The sequence below is a fragment of the Papio anubis genome, chromosome 5, assembly GCF_008728515.1.
Source record: "Papio anubis isolate 15944 chromosome 5, Panubis1.0, whole genome shotgun sequence".
Classification (NCBI taxonomy): domain Eukaryota; kingdom Metazoa; phylum Chordata; class Mammalia; order Primates; family Cercopithecidae; genus Papio; species Papio anubis.
Genome location: NC_044980.1, coordinates 172,798,070 through 172,821,712, shown reverse-complemented (window position 1 = coordinate 172,821,712; position 23,643 = coordinate 172,798,070). Strand labels below are relative to the sequence as shown.

The window sequence follows — 23,643 nt, the reverse complement described above, 5'->3', positions numbered from 1 at the left end:
TACTGCATTTTCAGATAAATATAGCTGTTTCCTTTTGATGTCTGCTTGAAAGCAGCGGTTATTTTTTAAGTAGCTAACATGATTATACATGGCCACATATATGTTTAGCCACTGAGAAGAAAAGAAGAATCTTGCAAGGAAAGACATAGGAATATGGGACTCTGGGCCCAAAGAAAGACTCAAGGAAAAAAGTTCAGAAAATCCAGCTGACTAACTTCTTGTTTATGCTCATAGTTAGGATTGGGAAACTGCAAAAAGACAGAGCCGAGAAATGGCCTGAAGTCTCGTTGCCTGGATTTGCAGCAATGTCGTGCCTCAGATTTTATTATATTTGGTTTTCTTAGCACAGATGCAGCAGTAAGTAGCAACGCCACTCCTTCTCAGTCTTCATCTATCAATGACATTTCATCCATGTCCACTGAGCAGACACTGGCCTCAGACACAGACAGCAGTCTTGATGCCTCGACGGGACCCCTTGAAGGTTGTCGATGATAAGTTAGAAATAGCAAACCTGTCATCATTGAAGGAACTCTCACCTCCATGGGCCTGAAATGCTTGGGAGTTGATGGAACCAAATAGAAAACTCCATGTTCTGCATGTACGAAACACAATGCCTTGCCCCTACTCAGATCTAATAGGATTGCCTGCTTAGATGATAAAATGAGGCAGAATATGTCTGAAGAAAAAAAGTGCAAGCCACACTTGTAGAGATTTTGTTCAGGATCATTTCAGGTGAGCAGTTAGAGTAGGTGAGGTTGTTTCAAGCTAATAGTGACAGTTTCTCATCATCCGTAACCGTTGAGAGGCGTGTGCATGTGACCACAGATGCTTGCTTGGACTTGCCCACCTAGCACGTTGGAAGTCAGTATTTAAATGCCAAATAATCTCCCAGGTAGTGCTGCTTCTGAAGTTATCTCTTAATCCTCTTAAGTAATTTGGTGTCTGTCCAGAAAAGGTTGATTTATGTGTATTAATTGGCCGTCATGATGTTATCATATCTTATTCCCTTTTGTGCTATGATTTATTCTATCTTTTGTATTTCAGAAGACATAGTAATTAAATCTATTTAATAAATAAAAATATATAGCTTTTCTTAAATTTGTGATGTTTGGGGCTGAGAATTATCACGGCTAAAACCAAGACACTCATGTGGACATCTTGTTTTCTTTAAACTGTCTTGTCTGGGATGATTGTACATTCAGCTTTACTGCACGATAAAATTTTAAGTTTTGCTTAGTGCTGCTTGAAATCCTAGCTACCTTATCTCTTTCTTCTTAGTCTTCTAGACTTACTATGAATTTAAAATTCTACCTAGAACTTCACCTTCTTTGTTAGGCGTGTAACACTCCCTCTTAATAAGATGATGGCAGATAGATTCCTGCATCCATGGCCTAACGCTGGAGTAGAATCTTACAGAATGGTCCCGAGAGACCACTGCAGTCATTTCCTAAGTGCTTCCTTTGCCAGAGACTGACCTGGGTCCTTTACTTACCTTCCCTCATTCACTTTCCCTCTGCCAATACCATGTTCTTGATTTTCTTTCTTTACTGGAAGAAAGTGGATAAATTCCTCTTTGGTCTGTTTTCAGAGGCCAGGCTGATTCAGATGCCTGTTTTTTGCTATTGCTTTCCATTGTTTGGGGGCATTCCTTTTCACAAGGGAAACCTGTGAATGTTCTGGGAAACTCTTCAGAGGATATGAAGGAAATACTTAAAGAGTAATGATTAACCATTGAATATTTTCTGATTTAAAACTGCTCACCTGAAATTGATACTTTGAGACTTTCCGATAAGTAAATGATTCAGAACTCATTCAGATACCGAGTGTGTTAAGTGTCACTGCAGAAACGGAGCTATGACGATCACATTTTGCTGCCTGTGCCCGTGTTTTTCCCTTGAGCTTGTTTTGTTGCTGATTCATATCTTGTGTTCAATTATTTTGGAAGCTTTTCGGTCAACATTCTCTAGACTCTGTTCTGAGGAGGAACTGTGATGAGAAAGTGGGTTCTAGATATGATCTAAAGTGCATGGCTCTCTCCGCACCCGTTATGTCCTGTCGGTTGGTCGAATCACTGGAAACTGGAACCCTTGATTAGCAAAACTAATATTGAAATAAGAAATAGTTCTTTTATATTGTCATTTAGACACTTTCAAATACAAAATGGTAATAATAACTTGGATTGAGGCAGAAACACCTATTGTATGGCTGTCTATCTATCTTCTCTGTAATACATATTCTTTTAAAAGACTTCACTAAATCTATCTTTAAAAGGAAAAACAAAAGGGAGAGGTTGAAAATGCACGAGTTGCCCTGCACTGTGTGATGCTCCCTCCTCGGGAGACGTGGACAGGGACGAGGCGCCCGCAGGTGCCCTTCTGCTCGCTCGCTCCGCTGTGCACTCTGCGAGCCACTTGCCACAGATGGAGCCCGAACGGCGCGGAGGGTTTCCTGGAAAGGCCGTCTTCCACCAGGTAGAGGCGAGCGTGCCCAGGACAGGCCACAGGGCTCCACAGAAATACCTCACCCAGCTTCAGGGCTCTCCCTCCTGAGCCTAGATTTGCCAGGGTCTTGGTGCCACACACATGGTTTCACACTGATCTCTATGGGAAAATGCTGGTGTTGGTTAAAGAACTGAAAAATGTGCTCAACTTTTCATCTTTTCTATTTTATTTTTGTAATTTATATTGTACACAACCCAGGAAGTAACTATTTTGGACATGTATTTTTATAAACCAGGTAATTTATTATTATCCTGGAATTTAGACTAGGTTTGTTTCATTTGTTGACTTGGTTTTCAGTCAAGAAGGAAATGACTGTCTCCCCCATGTTCAGGTCGTAATTTCAAGTGCAGAGTCCAGAGAGCGAGTTCTGTCAGAGCAGGAGAGAGTCTAGAAACACTGGCTGTGCACACTGTGTCAGCTGTGGGCCTGGAGTGGACACAGGGCTCTGCTCTGGTCTTTGAGATGTGAGACGCAGAGCCCCAGTGCGGAGAGGGGAAGCCCTCTTCCAGGGCCCCTTGCCCACACCAGGTCCGTGTCCGAAACACTAAGTGGGTGCTGCTTCAACCCGCATTTCATGCTGTGTAAGTCACGATAACGACGTACGAGTCTGTCTGGTTGATTTCTAATGTAACGCCTCTGGTAATAAATACAAATGTGACCTTTCAGATTGCATATCTCAAAAGTAACATTGCTTAATGTTTTATAATAAAATATATTATGTGTGTTTTGGTTGGTGAAAATAATACAGACTACATTTTAAAAGATAAATGTATAGCATGTCCAATTTTTGTGTGTTTTTAAATGACAATTAGATAATTTCTCCATCACCATCTCTGATGACAGATTTAACATGAAACAGATAGATGATAAAGCATCATGCCTTTGATCAATATTAGCAAGAGGTTTCACATGAAAGGCAGAAACATTGCTGTTTGTTCTCTTATTGAAAATATTCTGCAAACTCCTAAATCTGTGTTTTCAAAACTAATGGCGTAAGTTTTGACGTCACCAATACACAAGCACGGTTCACAGTATTGGTGTAATTGTTTTCTCATGAGGCGTGGCCAGGAGAATCCGCCAGTCAGCCTTAGTCGTATGACTTAACGTCGTTCATGGTGCTTGTGGCTTTGCATGGGATGAGCCAAGTTCATCTGACGTGTGTTTTTGAAGCACTTTAGGCTTCAGTACTTAATACCACAGGAGGAGAAGGACACTCAGTGGCTCAATTTCCTTTGTCTGCTTAAAAGGACTAGAATCATTCCAGAGAGATGCGTGTCAGCTGTGTTTGTAAAGGTCTCGCGAGAAGGAAGGTGTTTCTTGAGATACTGGGGTCTGGGTCTGGGTTCCATTTCTCTGTCCTGTTCCCTCTTCCCTCTTTCACTGTAGGCAGCACTGAAATGCTTTTTATTTATCGACTGAAGTAATACACATAGGTGGGGTGGGGGTTTTCAGGGAGGAGGGAGAGTGCCCATATTTCAAAATAACTTCATAATTAGCTACTTGCTTTATCTGGAAGATTCTGTGGCTACTTATGTGAATTTAAGCATAAGGTGGTTACCTTTGTCAATAAGGCAGTTCTTCAATATTGTTTTAATCAGGAAAATTGGTAACAAAATCAGTAATAACAGTGACAGAGTGGTCAGTCACATCTGCTTGGAGCTGAACGTAGCCGTTATGTAAGGGAGATGCATGTCTCAGCCCCTGGGAGCTGGTCACAGGCTGAGTCCTCAAGGCCTGGAGACCACATGCTCTTCTGCAGTTAGAACGACCAAGGCCGTGGTTCCCGAGGGTCACTGTGAGCACGAGTGTTTGCTGCCTCAGTTCTCCTCCATGGTGTTTAGAGTTGGAAGGGAAATCCAGAATCATTCTGTGTAACCCCCCACCCTACAACAGTGAGAAAGCCGTACGCCCGAGAGAGAAGGGCACCTCACAGCACCAAGAAGGAGCGGTGGGTCTGCCCTGACCCTGTGGGCAGCGCGTTCTTGCAAATCTCACTCTTCTCTTTTAGTCATAAACACTTTTGAGAATCTGCTGACATCTGTGACCTTCTCCCAAGAAAAACGCCATAAGCACAGAATTTTTGCCAAGCTTTCAGAGGAGCCCTGGACCTCAGTGGATACCATGTGAATAGCCCCTTTCTTTTCTTTTCTTTTCCTTTCTTTTCCTTTTCTTTCTTTTCCTTTCTTCCTTTCTTTTGCTTCTTTCCTTCTTCCTTCCTTCCTTCCTTCCCTCCCTCCCTCCCTCCCTCCCTCCTTCCCTCCTTCCTTCCTTCCTTCCTTCCTTTTTCTTTCTTTTTCTTTCCAGAATCTCACTGTGTCGCCCAGGCTGCAGTGCAGAGGCGTGGTCTCGGCTCTCTGCAACCTCCACCTCGCAGGTTCAAGCGATTCTGGTACCTCAGCCTCCCACGTAACCGGGATTACAGGCATGCACCACCGTGCCTAGCTAATTTTTGTGTTTTTAGTAGAGATGGGGTTTCCCTGTGTTGGCCAGGTGAGTCTCGAACTCCTGAGCTCCAGCGATCCACCTGCCTCATCCTCTCAAAAGTGCCAGGATTACAGGCGTGAGCCTCTGTGCCCAGCCGAAAAGCCCCTTTCTAGACGCAGCTCCTAGATGCTTCGTGTTCTCAGGGAGCGGAGCCTCACGAGGGTTCTGCTGCCTTTTCTGCCCTTGCTGGGCCTGACTCGTTTGTACACAAATCTTGGGTGTGCACAGGGCATTGTCACTCAGCCCCAGCACTGCTTGTTTTCTTACTTGATGGCAGAAAGAAAAGACGACAACTTTGTTCCAGTGAACTGGGTAGTTTCCATCACTTCCTCCACGTGGAACTCAGGAGCTAGATGGAAATGTACAAAGACACAGCTATCATTAAACAGTCTCCTAAAGGAGTGGTTCTGTGCTGAGCTTTGAAATAAATTCTTTCACTTAAAACCGTATTTTAAATTGATTCTCCAAAAATATATTCTCTCCTCTTCCCTCAAACTCCCTGTGATTTTCTTACAGCTTTTATAAATGTGCTTTGAAATTAATTTCATTCACACATTTTTAAGTGTGCTTTGAAGTGAACTTCGTTTGCGCATCTAGAGTGGAATGCACAGGGGGCTCTCTGCGTCACACCCCTTCAAGGAGGACTCAACCTGAAGAGTTCCTCACAGCTGGTCACCCAGCCCCTGTTCACAAGAAGGGAATTCCTTTCCCACTGAATCGTTTGTACTTTTAACTGCTGGAACGTTCTTTCTTAAATGGAACTGATGCCTGGCTCCCTTCTGCCCTTGGGCCCTAGACCTTTCCTCTAGGCAAAACAGAGCAAGTCTGCCTGCTTTTAATAGCAGGCTTTAACGTGTTAGTTGGAAAGGTCAGCTCCAAGTCTTCCCTTCTCTGTGTTAAACTCAAAAGTTCATCCAACCCTCTGTCCTATGAAAAAGCCGCCACTGCTGGGGAGGCTGAGGCAAGAGGATGGCTTGAGCCCAGGAGTGTGAGGCTGCAGTGAGCACTGACCAGACCACTACAGCCTAGGCGACAGAGTGAGACCCATTCTCTAACAATAAAATCCCCCAGAGCCTCACCACCTTGGGGACCCACTTGTCAGCTGCACCCCTAAAATATGGGCCCAGAAGTAGACACAGTATTTGAGATACAGCCTGAGCAGGGCACCCTCTAAGGGCCCCCATTAATTAACACAGTCTCGGGTGGCCTTAGTCTCGACAGCCATGTCACACGCTGGGTCTAGGCCCATCTCAGTTCCTGAGTTTTGTGGTGTTGCAGTCAATCCCAGTTCTGTCATCGTCGTAAACATTCTCTCCTAACTTGACATCTGTGGTCCAATGGCATGAACGTGTCTCCCAAACCTTCATCTGGTGATGAGCAGCACCTTCAGGCAGTCATCAGGACACAGGACATGTCCACGTGGCTGTTGTCTCCCTGTCAGCAGGGCAGTTCAGCTCTGCAGCCTCATCACTCAGCCGCAAGGTCACAGAGAAGGAGCTTGATGGATGGGTCACGGAAAGCATGAATGCACTTCAGCGTCACTCTCTGCTCCACTTACTAGTCACATCTCAAGAAAAAGAAATGAGTTTGGCACCCTCCCTGGATCTCAGAGTGCTTTCTTTTATTTTTACTTGAGAGGGGCAGGTGGTGAGCGCCCACCTGCCCCTTGATAGCCACACTTTTGCTATCCTGTGGCCACTTAGAAAACATGACTAGTTTTGTCCCCGCGTCCGCAGGTCCGAGTGAGTGAGGGAGCAGGGCACTTAGTGGCCTTGTTTTGTTTCAGCGTGAATAAAGAAGTGATGTGTTTTGAAGGCTGCATGACTCTGATGCCGCAAAGGACCGTACAACTGACGCCAGGCAGCTCTCCTGTTGCCTGATGACTACAAAAATGTCTCCATCAGGACAGAACCTGGCTCACACTGGGTGTGACTTCAGATGTTTATCGCCTTGAGCATCCCTTGCCTTTTTTTCCAGGGCCTAGTCAACACCCATGCATTCATAGTGCCTGCTTTCTGGTTGTCGTGTCCTTAAGGATCTTCTTTTTTTTTTTTTTTTTTTGAGACGGAGTCTCGCTCTGTCGCCCAGGCTGGAGTGCAGTGGCCGGATCTCAGCTCACTGCAAGCTCCGCCTCCCGGGTTCACGCCATTCTCCTGCCTCAGCCTTCCGAGTAGCTGGGACTACAGGCGCCCGCCGCCTCGCCCAGCGAGTTTTTTGTAGTTTTAGTAGAGACGGGGTTTCACTGTGTTCACCAGGATGGTCTCGATCTCCTGACCTCGTGATCCACCCGTCTCGGCCTCCCAAAGTGCTGGGATTACAGGCTTGAGCCACCGCGCCCGGCCAAGGATCTTCTTATCCTCCATTGAACCAACTTAACAGTGCCAGGCAGGGCAGGCTGTGCTGCAGGGTGTGCACCCTCCAGCTTTGTGTGGCCACTTCTAAGAGTTTGCCCTGACCTGCTCCCATCCCCAGGATTTCCTGGAATCTGGAAGGTACAGATAAAGCTTTGCTAGGTTCACCTGCATCTTTTGGTTGTAATACATTTAAGTGATTTTGTGTCCTTTCTATTAAATCACACCAAAGGACACTTCATATCTTTTTAACCCTCTGTCAGTGATGCTAAAACTTTGATTTTTGATTTTTACATGTTTTTTCGAGGCAGGGTTTTGTTCTGTTGCCCATGCTAGTCTCAAGCTCCTGGGCTCAAGCAGCCCTCCCTCCTCAGCCTCCCAAAGTGCTGGGAATATAGGTATGAGCCATCACACCAGGCCAGTGATGCTGACATTGGCCACTGGCTAGGGTGATGACAGTCCAGTCCGCCATCCCTCAGTCACATTTTCCTCCCTGTGAAGAGGAAGTTGTCTACGTGGGCTTCCTTTGGGGGTGCCTCATCCACATGTCACATGCTGTTGGCCTCAGTTGACAATCCTGGCCTTGAGCAAGAATTCTTTGAGGGCTCGGGGAAGAGTGATTTCCTTAATTTGTCCTGTTGCCATCATGTGCTGGCAGTTTGCTGTCAGCGAGAGCTCCCGCATGTCAGCCAGGGCTGTTTGGTGGCCCTGAGGTGAGCCTCAGGCAAAAGGCAGCCCCGTGCCCTGTTCTTTCCCTTTACTGGTCAGGCTCAGAATGTGGTGTTGGTTTCATAGCTGCCTCAGGCAGCATCACACCTTATTTCTCTGGCTTTTTCATTCCTCTTTTTGAGACTTGACTTGCCAAAACTGTAGTCAGGGAAGCTCTTCAAAGCTGAGTCCCGTGTCCTGTTGGCTGACCCCATTACATTTTAAATTTTAATTTTGAAATAAGAAAAGTTGCAAAAATAGTACAAAGAATTCTTCCTCACCCAGATTCTCCAAATGTTATTTCACCACCTGCTGTATCCTGTCTCCATGCATGTGTATGTACATGCGTTTATACTGGTATGTAGTCATTAATTTCCCCACTGATTTTTTACAAGCAACCAGATTTTTAAGTCTCTTAACTTCAGCCGGGTGCAGTGGCTCATGCCTGTAATCCCAGCACTTTGGGAGGCTAAGGCAGGCGGATCACAAGGTCAGGAGATGGAGACCATTCTGGCTAACATGATGAAACCCCGTCTCTACTAAAAATAGGAAAAAAAATTAGTCAGGTGTGGTGGCAGGTGCCTCTACTCCCAGCTACTCGGGAGGCTGAGGCAGGAGAATGGTGTGAACCTGGGAGGTGGAGCTTGCAGTGAGCTGAGATCACACCACTGCACTCCAGCCTGGGCGACAGAGCGAGACTCCGTTTCAAAAAAAAAAAAAAGTCTCTTAACTTCATGTATACATGATGTATACACATGTATTTTATAGACAGACACAGGTATAGGTAGCCATGTACATATGTGCCTGCATAATAGCATTTGTAATGAGCTACCTACATGTGGCTGAAGGCATTGGTGTTGACTTCAGAGAAACTACTAAGGAGTCAGTGTGGCTTCTGAGAGTCCTGAGGAGTAACTCGTGAAATTTTGGACATTTTTCTGGACCATGAGACTTCATAAAGCTCCAAGAATGATACCAACTCTGCTGATGGAGGTGGAGATGAAACATGGAGAGAGAGACCAGAGGAATGTGAGAGGATATTAGGGACGCACCTGGGTTTGTGGGATGGATGCCTAACATTTTTAAAAGTTGTTAAAATTGGCCGGGTGCGGTGGCTCAAGCCTGTAATCCCAGCACTTTGGGAGGCCGAGACGGGTGGATCACAGGGTCAGGAGATCGAGACCATCCTGGCTAACCCGGTGAAACCCCGTCTCTACTAAAAAATACAGAAAACTAGCCGGGCGAGGTGGCAGGCGCCTGTAATCCCAGCTACTCGGAGGCTGAGGCAGGAGAATGGCGTGAACCCGGGAGGCGGAGCTTGCAGTGAGCTGAGATCCGGCCACTACACTCCAGCCTGGGTGACAGAGCGAGACTCCGTCTGAAAAAAAAAAAAAAAAAGTTGTTAAAATTGATAGACAAAAATAAAAATCATTACTTGGGCCAGAAGGAAATTCAGTCAGGAAAAGGGGAGAAAAAGAAAATATCATCCTTGCTTCTTAGCTTTTTGGCGAAGATCAAGTAACAGATCAAGTAACAGATCAAGTCTGTTCTTATCAGAAAATATGGTAAATATAGGAAAAATGAAATAAAAGCATAAATAAGCCCTAATATACCAGTAGTTAAAATAAATGTCAATGACCAAAACACACTAATCAAAAAGAGTTAAGGGCCGTGAGCAAATGGAAAACCTAACAATATATAAAATTACAAAACATGCACCATGTAGTATATGTATAATATATAACTAACTGTGTGTGTGTATGATGGTTCACAGTACCATGAGGAGAAACAAAATACCAGAAAGTGTGGTTTGAAATTTGAATGCACCCCTCTCAGAAATGGACAGGTCAGGTGGGTGAAAAAGCAAAGAACTAGAAGACTGGAACGCCACAGCTCTCTACCTGGGCTCAGAGAGAGCACTAGACCCAACAGGCAAATTCTTTTCAACACAGGGAACTTACAGGAATACTGCCTCTATCAGTCCACAGAGGAAGTCTCAGTAAATCCCAAAGTCAACATCATAGGATAATGTGATAAAATTGAAAATAAATTTTATAATATCTTACACATCTGGAGACTAACAATACACTAAGCAATCTAGGTGACAGAGGAAATGGTAAGGAAAAATTTGAAATTCCTGTAAGTCTGTGGCCTCAACAAACTCTATGTGCCTAATTTGGTAAGCGAAGGCTTAAATACATTTATTAAGATTAAAACAGGTGGGTCATTCCAGCCAGCGCTGAGCGAATGGCATCTCTCGGGACAGCTGGCACAAGCACCACAAGACCGGGGGCAAGAGAAAGCCTAACCATAAGAAGCAGAAGTACGAGCTGGGGTGCCCCGCTGCCAGTGCCAAGATTGGCCCCCGCCACATCCACACAGTCCATGTGCAGAGAAGTCACAAAACACACTGTGCCCTGAGGCTGGATGTGGGGAGTTTCTCCTGGGGCCCAGAGTGTTGTAATCACAAAACAAGCGTCATGGATGTTGTCTACAGTGTGTCCAATAATGAGTTGGTCTGGACCAAGACGCTGGTGAAGAGCTGCGTCATACTCACTGACAACACACCGTGGTGGTACGAGTCCTACCATGCACTGCTCCTGGGCTGCAAGAAAGGGGCCAAGCTGATTCCTGAAGAGGAAGAGGTTTTAAACAAAAACTGATCTAAAGAATTCAGAAGAAATATGATGAAAGGAAAAAGAATACCAAAGTCAGCCTCCGGAGAAGCAGCTCCAGCAGGGCAAGCACCGCGTCGAGGCCAGGACGGTGTGGCCAGGCAGATGGCCACGTGCTAGAGGGCAAGGAGTCAGAGTTCTGTCTTAGGAAAATCAGGGCCTGGAAAGACAAATAAATCCTCATCCTTTCTGTCTCCACCCATGTAATAAAGGTGTTTATTGTTCTGTTAAAAAACAAAAATTTTTAATGAGTTTAAAGACCAAAATAAAAGATTAAAAAATAAACGAAAAAAGGAAAAACAAAACAGGGTGCAGGGAGAAGGCAGCCGGGAAGAGAGTCCTCATCAGAGCCCGAACATCCCAGCACCCTGATCTCAGACTTCCAGCCTCCAGACTGTTTAAGAAAATAAGTTTCTAGCTGGGCGCGGCGGCTCACGCCTGTAATCCCAGCACTTTGGGAGGCCGAGGCAGGCGGATCACGAGGTCAGGAGATCGAGACCATCCTGGCTGACACGGTGAAACCCCGTCTCTACTAAAAATACAAAAAAATTAGCCGGGCGAGGTGGCGGCACCTGTAGTCCCAGCTACTCTGGAAGCTGAGGCAGGAGAATGGCGGGAACCCGGGAGGCGGAGCTTGCAGTGAGCTGAGATCCGGCCACTGCACTCCAGCCTGGGAAACAATGCGAGACTCCATCTCAAAAAAAAAAAAAAAGAAAAAAGAAACGAAGTTTCTGTTGTTTAACCCATGCAGTGTGTGGTATTTTGTTACGGCAGCCTGTGCTGACTAATATATCTTCTTTACTAAGTAATTTATTGGCATCATTAAATTTTACCCCTAAATTTTCCAGTATATATCTTTAAAAACTAAAGTTAATACCAAGTCTGTATTCAAGTTTCCTAAATTACAGGACTTTTTTGAAAGAAAAACAGTTGTACTAAATCCCAGTGCTGCTTTAAATTGTTTGTGTTATCTTATTTAGGTAAATTTGAACATAAAATCTAGTATAACCAGTATGTTGAATAAGCAGGGCCTATGTGACATAATTAATATGCAATTTTATTTTACTCCCTGACTCCTTAACAGTTAGTGGGGGAGCAATTGATTGAAAACATTGATAGATCCCATGATCTTTCTGGTCTCTCATAGAAAAGAGAAAACTTAGTCTAAGCAAAAAATTCCGTTTCAGTTTAGTAATTAAAATGGCTCGTGCTGTGTGATATTCAAACTTGCCAAATTCATTCACAGATAAATCTTCTCCCTTCTCTGCTTGGGATATTCAATATACAGGAAGGCAGGGAAGGTGACATGGGATATTCCTTCCCTTCCCCATATTTCACTTCTTTTTTTTTTTTTTTTTTTTTTTTTTGGGACGGAGTCTTGCTCTGTGCCCCAGGCTGGAGTACAGTGGCGCGATCTCGGCTCACTGCAAGCTCCGCCCCCCCGGGTTCACGCCATTCTCCTGCCTCAGCCTCCCGAGTAGCTGGGACTACAGGCGCCAGCCACCTCGCCTGGCTAATTTTCTTGTATTTTTAGTAGAGACGGGGTTTCACCGTGTTAGCCAGGATGGTCTCGATCTCCTGACCTCGTGATTCGTCCGTCTCGGCCTCCCAAAGTGCTGGGATTACAGGCTTGAGCCACCGCACCCGGCCCCCATATTTCACTTCTATCCCTCCTCTCTTTTATTACTAGCTTGAATTTTTTTATCCTACTAGTGTCAAAGTAGGGAGCAGGAGATAAGGGATGGGAAAGTCCCACACTTCACTGGCCCATCACACTATGGATTTGAGATCCCCCATCTTTGAGGATCTGTTTCCCAGGACACCACTCCTGATACCAGGTTGGATCACCGAGTGGGGACCAGTCAGGGACACAGGAGCCACACTAGGTATTTCAACAAAGAATTGAATGTGGGGACTTGGCTAAACAGACGTTGGAACACTTAGAGAACCCAAAAGGAAACTGAGGTAACAAATAGCTGAAGGGGCAGCTGCCACCCTCTAGGGGTTAAGGGATAAAGGGAAGAGAGAATCTGGGCTTGTCAGAGCCTGAAAGTTCAGAGAAGGGCCCCACGGAGAGGGAACCAGATCTGGGAGGAGCAGTATGGCCAGGCTGGTGGTAGCCCCTGTGGGAGCGGCGATGAAGCTGTCCTGAAAGAGCAGAATGAAGCTGAGTCTGGAACCGGCCGCCCCTGTTGGCGTGCAGGGCTGTTGCTGATGTGCCACCATCGGGACAGTGGGCACGATGGGAAGGAGAAGAGCTTTCTTGTCTCCTAGAACCTCCCATTTGCAAGGTCAACAAGGACTCGGCTGACAACGGAGAGATGTGTAGCTCAGCTGAGGCTAAGCATAGAAGCGAGACTTGAAGCTGAGAGACAACAGCTCAATATCTGGTACGAGGAGACAGGGTCCTTCCCTGCCCCTCATTTTGCTCCCATGTCACTTCCTCCTCTTCAGTGTCGGACTCCACTGAGCTCAAAGCAGGGAGAAGGAGAGGAGGGGCACAGAAGGTCATCCACCCCATGGCGCTCTCATAGGAAAGCATCAGGCTCTCTGGCCTGGCCCGTGTTTACACATGACTTGTTCTCGAATGGAACGCAGTTGGGGTGCTCACAGACGCCCCCTCACAGCCTGCCTCCATGATCTCCCTGGGCAGTTTTTTTTGTTGTTGTTTGTTTGTTTTTGTTTTGTTTTTTTGGAGACGAAGTCTTGCTCTTGTTCCCCAGGCTGGAGTGTGATGGCGTGATCTTGGTTCACTGGAACCTCCACCTCCCGGGTTCAAGTGATTCTCTTGCCTCAGCCTCCCGTGTAACTGGGACTACAGGCACCTGCCACCACGGCCGGCTAATTTTTGTAATTTTAGTAGAGATGGGGTTTCACCATGTTGGCCAGGCTGGTCTCGAATTCCTGACCTCAGGTGATCCACCTGCCTCGGCCTCCCAAAGTGCTGGGATTACAGGTGTGAGCCACTCTGCCCGGCCAACTCCCTGGGCAGTTCTTGAAATCCAGGCAAAGGCACTTTTCGCTTCATCCCAGGGTTTAGGGGCCAGAGCGAAATGAAAAGGTGGGGTTTGAAAATCAGGGAAATTGTGCTGTTAGTGTTAAAGCACTTTTCTCCTTTCTCACTCACTCTCTCTCCCCTTGTCCTGGCATTTTTTTTTTTTTTTTGTGCCATTTAATGTTATTCTAAGTACATAAAACCTAAAATATGAGGTTATCATTAAAATGTAAGATGAACATTACTGTTTGTTTTTACATTGTTCATTGCTTGTTTTAAATGCAAATAGAATTTAATGCCTACACAGAATCACTGAAATTACACAATTTGTCTTGTGTAGCTTATACATGCATAAATATTTCATTCTTACCAGGGCAGCTCTGCATAAGGCTAACGCAACCGCAGTCATGTGTCATATAATGGCATTTCAGTCAACCACGGACCACATATGACAGAGGTCCCATAAGATTATAATACTGTATTTATATTCTACCTTTTCCATGTTTCCAGGCCAGGTGTGGTGGCTCATGCCTGTAATCATAACACTTTGGGAGGCTGAGATGGGAGGATCGCTTCAGGCCAAGAGTTCAAGACCAGCCTGAGTGATACAGTGAGACTCCATCTCTACAAAAAATGAAACAATTAGTTGGATGTGGTGGCATGCATCTGTGGTCTCAGCTACTCAGGAGACTGAGGTGGGAGGATCGCTTAAGGCCAGAAGTTGGAGGCTGCAGTGAGCTGTGGTCATGCCACTGAACTCCAGCCTGGGCAACAGAGTGAAACCCTATCTCAGTAGATAAATATGTTTTGTTTAGATACACAATCACCTAGTATTGTGTTACCATTGCCTACAGTATTCAGTACAGCAACTTGCTGTACAGGTTTGTGGCCCGGGGCAATCGGCTTTGCGATACAGCCTAGGTGCTTAGTGGGCTGTACCATCTGGGTTTGTGTGAGTACACTCTATGAAGTTCTCACAATGACAACATCGCCTAACACATTTCTCAGAAGGTGTCTCCAGTGTTAAGCGAGGTACAACTGTCACTTTGACCCACACACATTCTACCTCCTCTCCCTACCTGCAGCTTACTGATGCGTGTGGAAGGCTGACAGGGAAAGGAAGGCTAAACAGATGTTGGAAGACTTAGAGAACCAAAAAGGAAACTGAGGTAACAAATAGCTGAAGGGGCAGCAGTCTTCCCCTTTCCTTTTCAGTCACTGTTTTTTGACTCTGTGAATGACTGACACAGGGAAGCAACCCTAGTAAGAAAGGCTATGATTGGGAAGAAATGGAAACCCTGAACAGACGAGTAACGGGTTCTGAAATTGAATCAGTAATAAAACACCTACCAACCAGAAGAATCCCTGGACCAGACAGATTCACAGCCAAATTCTACCAGACATATAGAAGAACTTGTACTAATCCTGCTGAAACTATTCCAAAAAATCAAGGCCAAGGGAGGGACTCCTCCCTAACTCATTCTATGAAGCCAGCATCATTCTGATACCAAAACCTGGCAGAGACACAACAACAACAAAAAAAGAAAACAAGCCAATGTCCCTGATGAACATAGATGCAAAAATTCTCAACAAAATACTTGCAAACCAAATCCAGCAGCGTATCAAAAAGCTAATCCACCTCGATCAAGTAGACTTTATCCCTGGGATGCAGGGTTGGTTCAACATATGCAACTCAATAAATGTAATTTATCACATAAACAGAACTAAAAAGAAAAGCCACATGATCATCTCGAGAGATGCAGAAAAGGCTTTTGGGAAAATTCAACATCCCTTCATGTATAAAACCCTTAACAAACTAGGCATCAAAGGAACATACCTCAATAAGAGCCAAATATGATAAGCCCACAGCCAACATCATATCAAATGGACAAAAGCTGGAACTATTCTCCTTGAAAACTGGTACAAGACAAGGATGCCCTCTCTCACCAGTCCTTTTCAAAATAGTATTGGAAGCCCGAGCCAGAGCAATCAGGCAAGAGAAAGAAAAAGCATCCAAATAAGAAAAGAGGAAATCAGATGATCTCTTTTCTCAGAAGATGATTCTATACCTATAAAACCTCTTATTCTCTGCCCAAAGGCTCCTGGATCTGATAAACAACTTCAGCAAAATTTCAGGATACAAAATCAATGTACAAAAATCAATAGCATTTCTATACACCAATAACATCCAAGCTGAGGGCAAAATCAAGAATACAATCTCATTCACATAGCCACAAAAAGAATAAAATACCTAAGAGTACAGTTAACCAGGGAGGTGAAAGATCTTTACAATGATAATCACAAACCACCGCTCAAAGTCAGAGATGACACAAAACATTACAGGTTCATGGATAGAAGAATCAGTATCGTTAACATGGCCATACTATCCAAAGCAATTTACAGATTCAGTGCTATTCCTATCAAACTACCAATGACATTTTTCATAGAATTGGGAAAAACTATTCCAAAATTCATATGGAACCAAAAAAGAGCCCAAATAGCCAAAGCAATCCTAAGCAAAAAGAACAAAGCCAGAGGTGGCACACCACCTAACTTCAAACTATACTGCAGGGCTACGGTAACCAAAACAGCATGGTGCTGCTACAGAAACAGACATACAGGCCAATGGAACAGGTTAGAGAACCCAGAAATACAACCATCTGATCTTCAACAAAGCTGACAATAACAGCAATGGGAAAAGGATTCCCTGTTCAATAAATGGCACTGGGATAGCTGGCTAGCCATATGCAGAAGATTAAAACCAGATCCCTTTCTTATGTCATATACAAAAATCAACTCAAGATGGATTAAAGACTTAAATGTAAAACCTAAAACTATAAAAACCCTAAAAGAAAATCTAGGATATACCATTCTGGACATTGGCTGCGGCAAATATTTTATGGCAAAGGCTCCAAAAGCAATTGCAATGAAGATTGACAAGCGGGACCTAATTAAAGAACTTCTGCACAGCAAAAGAAACTATCAATAGGGTAAACAGAAAACAAGCAGAATGGAGGAAAATATATGCATCTGACAAAGGTCTAATATCCAGATTCTATAAGGGACTTAAACAAATTAACAAGGAAAACACAAATAACCCCATTGATAAATGGGCAAAGGATACAAACAGACACTTCTCAAAAGAAGACATACAGATGGCCAACAACTACATGAAAAAATGCTCAACATCACTATTAGAGAAATGCAAAGCAAAACCACAGTGAGATACCATCTCACACAAGTCAGGATGGCTATTATCAAAAATAACAGATCCTGGGGAGGGTGCAGAGAAAAGTGAATGCTTATACACCATAGGTGGAAATGTAAAGTAGTTCAGCCACTGTAGAAATCAACTGGATATTTCTCAACTAAGAGTTGAAGTGCCATTCGACCCAGCAATCCCTTTAGTGGTTCTATACCCAAAGGAAAATAAATCATTCTGCCATAAAGATACATGCATGCATATGTTCATCCCAGCACTATTCACAATAGAAAGAGATGGACTCAATATAGGTGCCCCTTAATGGCGGATTGGATAAATAAAATGTGGTACACCATGGAATACACATCGCCGTAAAAAAGAACTAAATCATGCCCTTTGCAGCAACATGGATGCAGCTGGAGGCCATTATCCTAAGTGAATGAATGCAGGAACAGAAAACCAAATACCACACGTTCTCATTTATTTTTATTTTTTTTTATTTTTATTTTTTGAGATGGAGTCTTACTTTGTCGCCCAGGCTGGAATGCAGTGGTGCAATCTCGGCTCACTACAACCGCCACCTCCCGGGTTCAAGCAATTCTCCTGCCTCGGCCTCCTGAGTAGCTGGGATTACAGGCGCCCACCACTACACCCAACTAATTTTTTGTATTTTTAGTAGAGATGGGGTTTCGCCATGTTGGCCAGGCTGGTCTCGAACTCCTGACCTTGTGATTTGCCCATCTCGGCCTCCCGAAGTGCTGGGATTACAGGCATGAGCCACCACGCCCGGCCAACATGTTCTCATAAGTGGGAGCGAACCACTGAGTACATGTGGACACCAAGAAGGGAACACTAGACACTGGGGCCTACTTGAGGGTAGAGGGTGGGAGAAAAGTGAAGATAAATTTAAGGAAAAAAAAAAAAACAGGTACTGTGTTAATACCTGAGTGATGAAATAAAGTGCACACCAAACCCCACGACATACTATTTATCTATGCAGCAAACCCGCACTATACCCTTGAACCTAAAATAAAAGTTGGGAAGGGGGAGGGGAAAAAAAAAGGGCTATGATCAGGTCACGTGGCCATTCGTGGTTTTCAGGACACCGTTGCCTTCTCTCTGTCTGAAGCAAGTTCTGGTTAGAGCAGGAAGCCTGGCCCTGGGGCTGTCAGTGCTCCGCTGACTCAGCAGTCCAGTAATGTGCTTACCTGGAACCTGCCTGAGTCTGGGAGGCCCGAAACAGTTGCCCCAGCACCTTGTGTACAGGGGCATCCTGAGCCCTAAGTGTGAATGAGGCAAGCGAGGAGTCGCGTGGACACACAGCGCGAATGTGCTTCCTCACAAGCATGCTCCGTGGTCCCAGTGGACTTAGCAAACACAGATTCAAAGATCAGATTACTAAGAACTTTCAGATGGTGACAGGCCCCAGGTCCACACACCTTCCCAGGTCGCAGCCCTGCAGGGGCTGTGCTCAGCCCGGGGATTCTGCAGCCCTGCAGGGTCTCCTCCCCCAGCCCCAGTCAGTGCTTCTTCACACACAAGTGGCCCACCAGAAACACTCACCACATTCGCCACAGCTCCCCGCAGCACCTCAGCTCCCCGCAGCACCTCAGCTCCCTGCATCACCTCCTGCCGACGTTCACGGCAGCTGCTCACTGTTGCTTGGAGGTTTTCTGTCCTGTAAGCCTAAAACTTTGCCACACGTATGCCCAGGCGTCCAGCCTGTTCGCCAAGGTGCCTGCCTCACTTGTGCTGAATAAGCATGCACGGGCACCCCTGGCCATTTCCCACAAGGACATGGGCACCTCTGCTCCCTGACAGCCTGTGGCACATTCCAGTCATCTGCAGGCCCCCTGGGAAAAGCGACAGGCCCAGCCATAACGCACGGGAAGGAATCAGTTGAGACAGTGGCTCCCGAATTTGGCTGGGCTTAGAACCACTGGGGCACCTAACAGACTCGGATTCCCTGGCCCTGCCCAAGCCTCTGAGTCAGAAGTCTGGGCAGGGGTCTAGGGGACGTGCGCCTTAAGCCAGCTCCCGGGGGAGGCCAGCACTGCTTCACGACCACTTTGCCCAGCCAGGCTGTTGGCTCTGGGGAGGGGAGTAGCCCAAGCCCAGTCCCACAGGCTCCCACCCACACGGGCAGCCAGTGAGAGACGTGGGAGGTTTGGGCATTGCCTGCACCCGTCGCCCGATTTTCCCAGCCTCTCTTGTGGGATGGTGCCTTCCTTTCCTATTGCTGTGGTTGCAAATTACCACCGATTTAGTGGCTCAAAGCAGCACGGTTCTGTGGGTCAGAAGTCCAGCGTGGGTCTTAGTGGGCTGCAAGCAATGTGTTAGCAGGGCTGGTTCCTTCTGGAGGCCCTTGGGGAGAATCTGTTTCTTGGCATTTTCTAGCCACCCACATTCCTCCGCTCATGGCCCCTTCCTCCAAAGCCGGAAGGGCAGCATCTCCCAGACCCTGCTCCCATCACTGCCTCCCTGATTGCCTTCTGCCTCCCTCTTCCACGTGTAAGGACCCCTGTGATGACGCTGGGCTCACCGGGATAATCCAGGATCATCTCACCATCTCAAGATCCATAACCTAATTCCACCCGCCAGGTCCCTTTGGGCACCTAAGGTAACATAGCCACAGGTTCTGGGGATGATTAAAAAGTGGCCTTCTTTAGGGGTCATTATTCTGCCTACCACAGATGGGGATGATAAGCCTGGATCCCCGTACACCAGCATTTCTTGAGTTTGCCTGTCTTCAGCCTGCATCAGCTACACCTGGGCCACCTGTTCCAGATACCGAGTGCAGGGCCACCCAGACCCCAACCCCACTCTGAGCCTAGGTTGCTGGCTTTTCCTAGGCATTCCAGGTGATTCCACACACGCTGACATTTGACAGCCCTGGAGAGAGGAAACCTTGAGTGTGACAGGTGCTCTGGGGTACTCTGTAGGGAAGAGGAAGGTTACATCCCCGGCCCCCAGCTACAACCTGACGGCCCCATCGAGTCTCAACTTCCCCCAAGCTTTGGGGCTGAAGACCTTCGAGAGGCGCTTCCTGTGCCTGCAGATTTCACTCTGCTGGACACTTTCCCCAGGACCCAGGAGGACTCTCCAAACCTAAACCCATGCTCTAGGACACCTGGGACCGCTCATGCCAGTGATTCAGCAGGTGGGGCCAGGAGTCCCTGCCAGCAGGGGCACCCAGCCCTCCTGGTGAAGCATGACTGGGTGAGGGGATGATGTCTAGGACTCAGAGGAGCCACAGGCCCCTCTCATTTCCATGTCCTGTTATAAACATAGATGGGCATGGCCCAAGGAGAGCCTGGTTACCCGTGCTCCAACACTGCAGGTCACCCCTGGATACACCACCTACTGCCTGTGGGTGAGGGGATCCGAGCAGGGGTGGTGGAGGAGGGAGGTGACCTCGTGGACTTAATGCGGGACCTGAGGGAATCTTGAGTGTCCCGACAGGTGCACCACAGCCAGCAAGGTTTGCACCTGCACCACGAGCTCTCCGCCTGCGCTCAGCACACTGAGCAAATGGCTCTGAGCTGGAACCTTGCAGTGACCATGTCCAGATCCTGCATTTCTGCCTCTGAAATGTTTCTTAAGTCCTGGAAGTCTCCTCAGCCTTCATGCAGGAGCAACCTGAAAGCATAGGAGACATGGGGGAAATCCTCTGCCCAGCAGAATTCCGAGATGCTTCCTGCAGTTCCCCAAAGGGGCTCCACCAGGCTGGTCACCTGGGATCGCCTCCCACATAAACAACCTGCACCCACATCTCTACCTCTGCTTCCAGGGATCCCATCTATGATGCTTTCCTTCATCCTTGGGCCAGTCCAGATCGGGATCAGACCCACACTTACCCCCACACACGCGCACACAATACCACACACGTGCATACAACACACACATGCACACAGCATACCATATGCACACAGTACCACATATATGCATACAGCACACACATGCACAAACCGCACACACATGCATACAGCACACACACGTACCTAGCACCACACACATGCACACCACACACACATACACACAGCATACCACATGCATATACTACACACGCACAGAACACACAAGCACACAGTACCACACATATACACACAGCACACCCACATGCACACAGCACACACATGCATACACCACACACATGCACACAGCACCACACACATGCATAGAGCAGAAGCATGCACACAGCACCACACACATGCACACAGCACACAACACACACATGCATATATCACACATGCACAGAGCATCACGTATATACAGCACACACACGTGCACAAAACACAGCACTACATACACAAGCATATAGCACACACACATTACACATGTTCTGCATGCACCTGCATGGAACACAACACACATTCACACAAACGCACATCCACATACTGCATATACCATGCATGCACACATGTGCACGTCCATACACACACACCCCCCCTCTCTTGCTCCTCCCAGCCCAGGCTCAGTGGGTTGGCAGCCCTGGACTGTAAAGGATAATTAAATGTGGCCCCCTCCAGTGGCTGCCTATAGGGTGACTTCTCCTGGAGCTCTGCCCTTGCAGTAACTTTGGAGGGTTTTCACCAGACCAAGAATGGACGAGTTACGGGTCGGCTAATAAAATGCTTTGGCCAGAGCCCAAAGTTCTGTCTTCATTATTTCCTGATTTTATTGGTGATCCTGCTCAGCAGCCTTGCCTGGTGCCCCTTCCCTGAGTCACCTGCTGTGGCTGTGCCAAGCATCCGGGGCAGACGTACTGCAGGGCCTCACAGGCTCCTGCTCTGCATACGTGCCTGCAGCTGCTGGAGCCCATGCTGTCCTTCCTTCCTCCCTGAGGACCCACACCAGGCAAGCATCCACAGGTCCTGCTGCCTCCAGACCTCCTCCACATGCCCCTGGCTCCACAGTCCCAGCAGGTGCTGTCTGCTCTGAAGGGGCTCCTCGCCCTCCTGGGAAAGGTGCCCCATTCACCCTGCCAGGACCCCTGCCATTGCTGTCACTTCTCACACATTCTCCTATCTCTCCATCATCCAGTCCTATGGCGTCTCCCCCAAGACACAGCCTTCAGGTCTGCCCCATTCCCTGCCCCCTGTCCCCTGCCCAGGTCTGTACTCATCAGCTCTCCCCTGCCCGCCACCTCCTCCTGGGCCTGCTGCCTGTCCCTCATGGCCATGCCCGGTGAACGAGGACTCCAGCCCCACTAACCCAGTGCTGAGCTGGTGGGGCACACTCAGGTCTCCCAGAGTCACTTGTGTGCAGGATGTGCCATCCAGGACAGGGGCAGCTACGCAGGGGCTGAAGGTGCTGGGAAAGGCCTCGTGGGTGTCAGGACCCCTACATCTGGGGACGGCACCACCCCCTCCTGCTGGGCCACACCTGCCCCTGTGTCGACACCTGGAGGACAGGATCCAGCTCCTTGCCCGCCTGGACACCCTGCCTGGCCCTGTGCCCTTCCACCTTGGCTCCAGCCACTCTCCAGTCTCTTTTTTTCCAAAAACGATGCAAAGTCCATGCCAGCCACAGGGACTCGCCCTTGCTGTTCCCTCTGCCCCGGGTCCGTCTCCCAGACCCTGTGTGGCCAGTTCCTCACCTGATGTGCCTGGAGAGGCCCTTCCTGGGCCCTCCCTTCTAAAGCAGCCCGCCGCACTCAACCACCTCCCCAGTATGGCTTCCTTCCTGGCACTTGGCGCTCTCCGAAATGATTGCTTTTACTCTTTTGTTTAAAACAGTAAACACTGTTTTCAGCCTTTCAGGTTAGTTTTCAGCCTCCCTTCTCTAAACTGTGAGTTCCAGGGGGCAGGAACCCCGTGTCCGGCTCTCTGCTGTATTCCCAGCACCCAGCATGATGCCCGGCACACATAGGTCCTGGGTAAGTGTCCACCTGATAGATGTCTCAGGGCAGTGGTGGGGTGAGGGGAGACTGAGCTGACGGCCCTAGGGATGGCTCACCCTCTGTCCCAGTGCCCTCACTCAGGGATTAGTCCCGGGGCATGTTCTGGAGTGAGAAGTTGGGCGGGCTGGGTAGGGGCTGGGCAGGAGAGGCTCCTTGCTAGAGGGTGCTCCTGGGTGGGCTCTGAGGGGGCGGGAGCAGATGCCTCCCAGGGTCCAGTGGTGGCACCTGCAGCCAGGGTCCCACGAGGCTGGGGGCTCAGGGCAGAACTCCTCACTGGCCACGAGGCTCAAAGACCTTCCCGGTGGTGGCCGCGACTGCAGCTCATGCTTCTTCCTCAGCACAGGCCCAACTCTCGGCAGCGGTGGGTCTGGCAGGGAGAGGACGCAGGAGACCTCAGGGGACACAGTCTTCTCCCTCGTCCCAGAGCATAGCTCTGCCACCCTCGCCCCTGTGGGACATGGAGCTATGGCCATGAGCTAGTCCACACCCATGTTCCAGCTGTTCTGGTCTCATCTAAGCATCCCCTGCCCTGCTCCCAGCAGGACAATCATACCTCAGTGGCCCCAGCCACTTGCTGGAGAAAGTGCTTTATCAGGGCACAGCAAGCCTTTGCTCACAGAGCAAGGGTGGGCTGGGGAAAGACTGGCCTCACCCCGCTGAGCCGCACTGGTTAGGAGGGCTGCGCTCGGTTAGGAGGGCCGCGCTCGGTTAGGAGGGCTGCTCAGTGCTGCCCAGACTCCAGAACAACACAGCTGAGTGGGTCAGCTCTTCCAAGGTCCCTCTTGCAGCCTCTCCTCCTAGACTCCTGGCTTCATCCAGGGGGCA

At 47.9% G+C, this 23,643-nt stretch overlaps 1 protein-coding gene and 1 pseudogene across 7 annotated transcripts in view; both read left to right on the top strand.

The window, feature by feature from the left end:
- MAPK9 (mitogen-activated protein kinase 9) overlaps nt 1-3,269 on the top strand; it is a 59,134-nt gene extending 55,865 nt beyond the window's left edge. For 5 of the 7 annotated variants that reach the window (XM_003900638.4, XM_003900639.4, XM_031666689.1 and 2 more), the window contains one exon: nt 350-3,269. In XM_003900638.4, the coding sequence (XP_003900687.1) occupies nt 350-492 (143 nt within the window). In that variant the 3' untranslated portion in view covers nt 493-3,269. Of the gene's footprint in view, nt 1-344 lie in introns of all 7 variants that reach the window. The other 2 variants (XM_009209718.3, XM_009209717.3) reach the window with 2 other exon arrangements.
- A 7,018-nt stretch (nt 3,270-10,287) lies between these two features.
- Nucleotides 10,288-11,148, top strand: LOC101023977 (annotated as a pseudogene).
- Nucleotides 11,149-23,643: the final 12,495 nt, after the last annotated feature.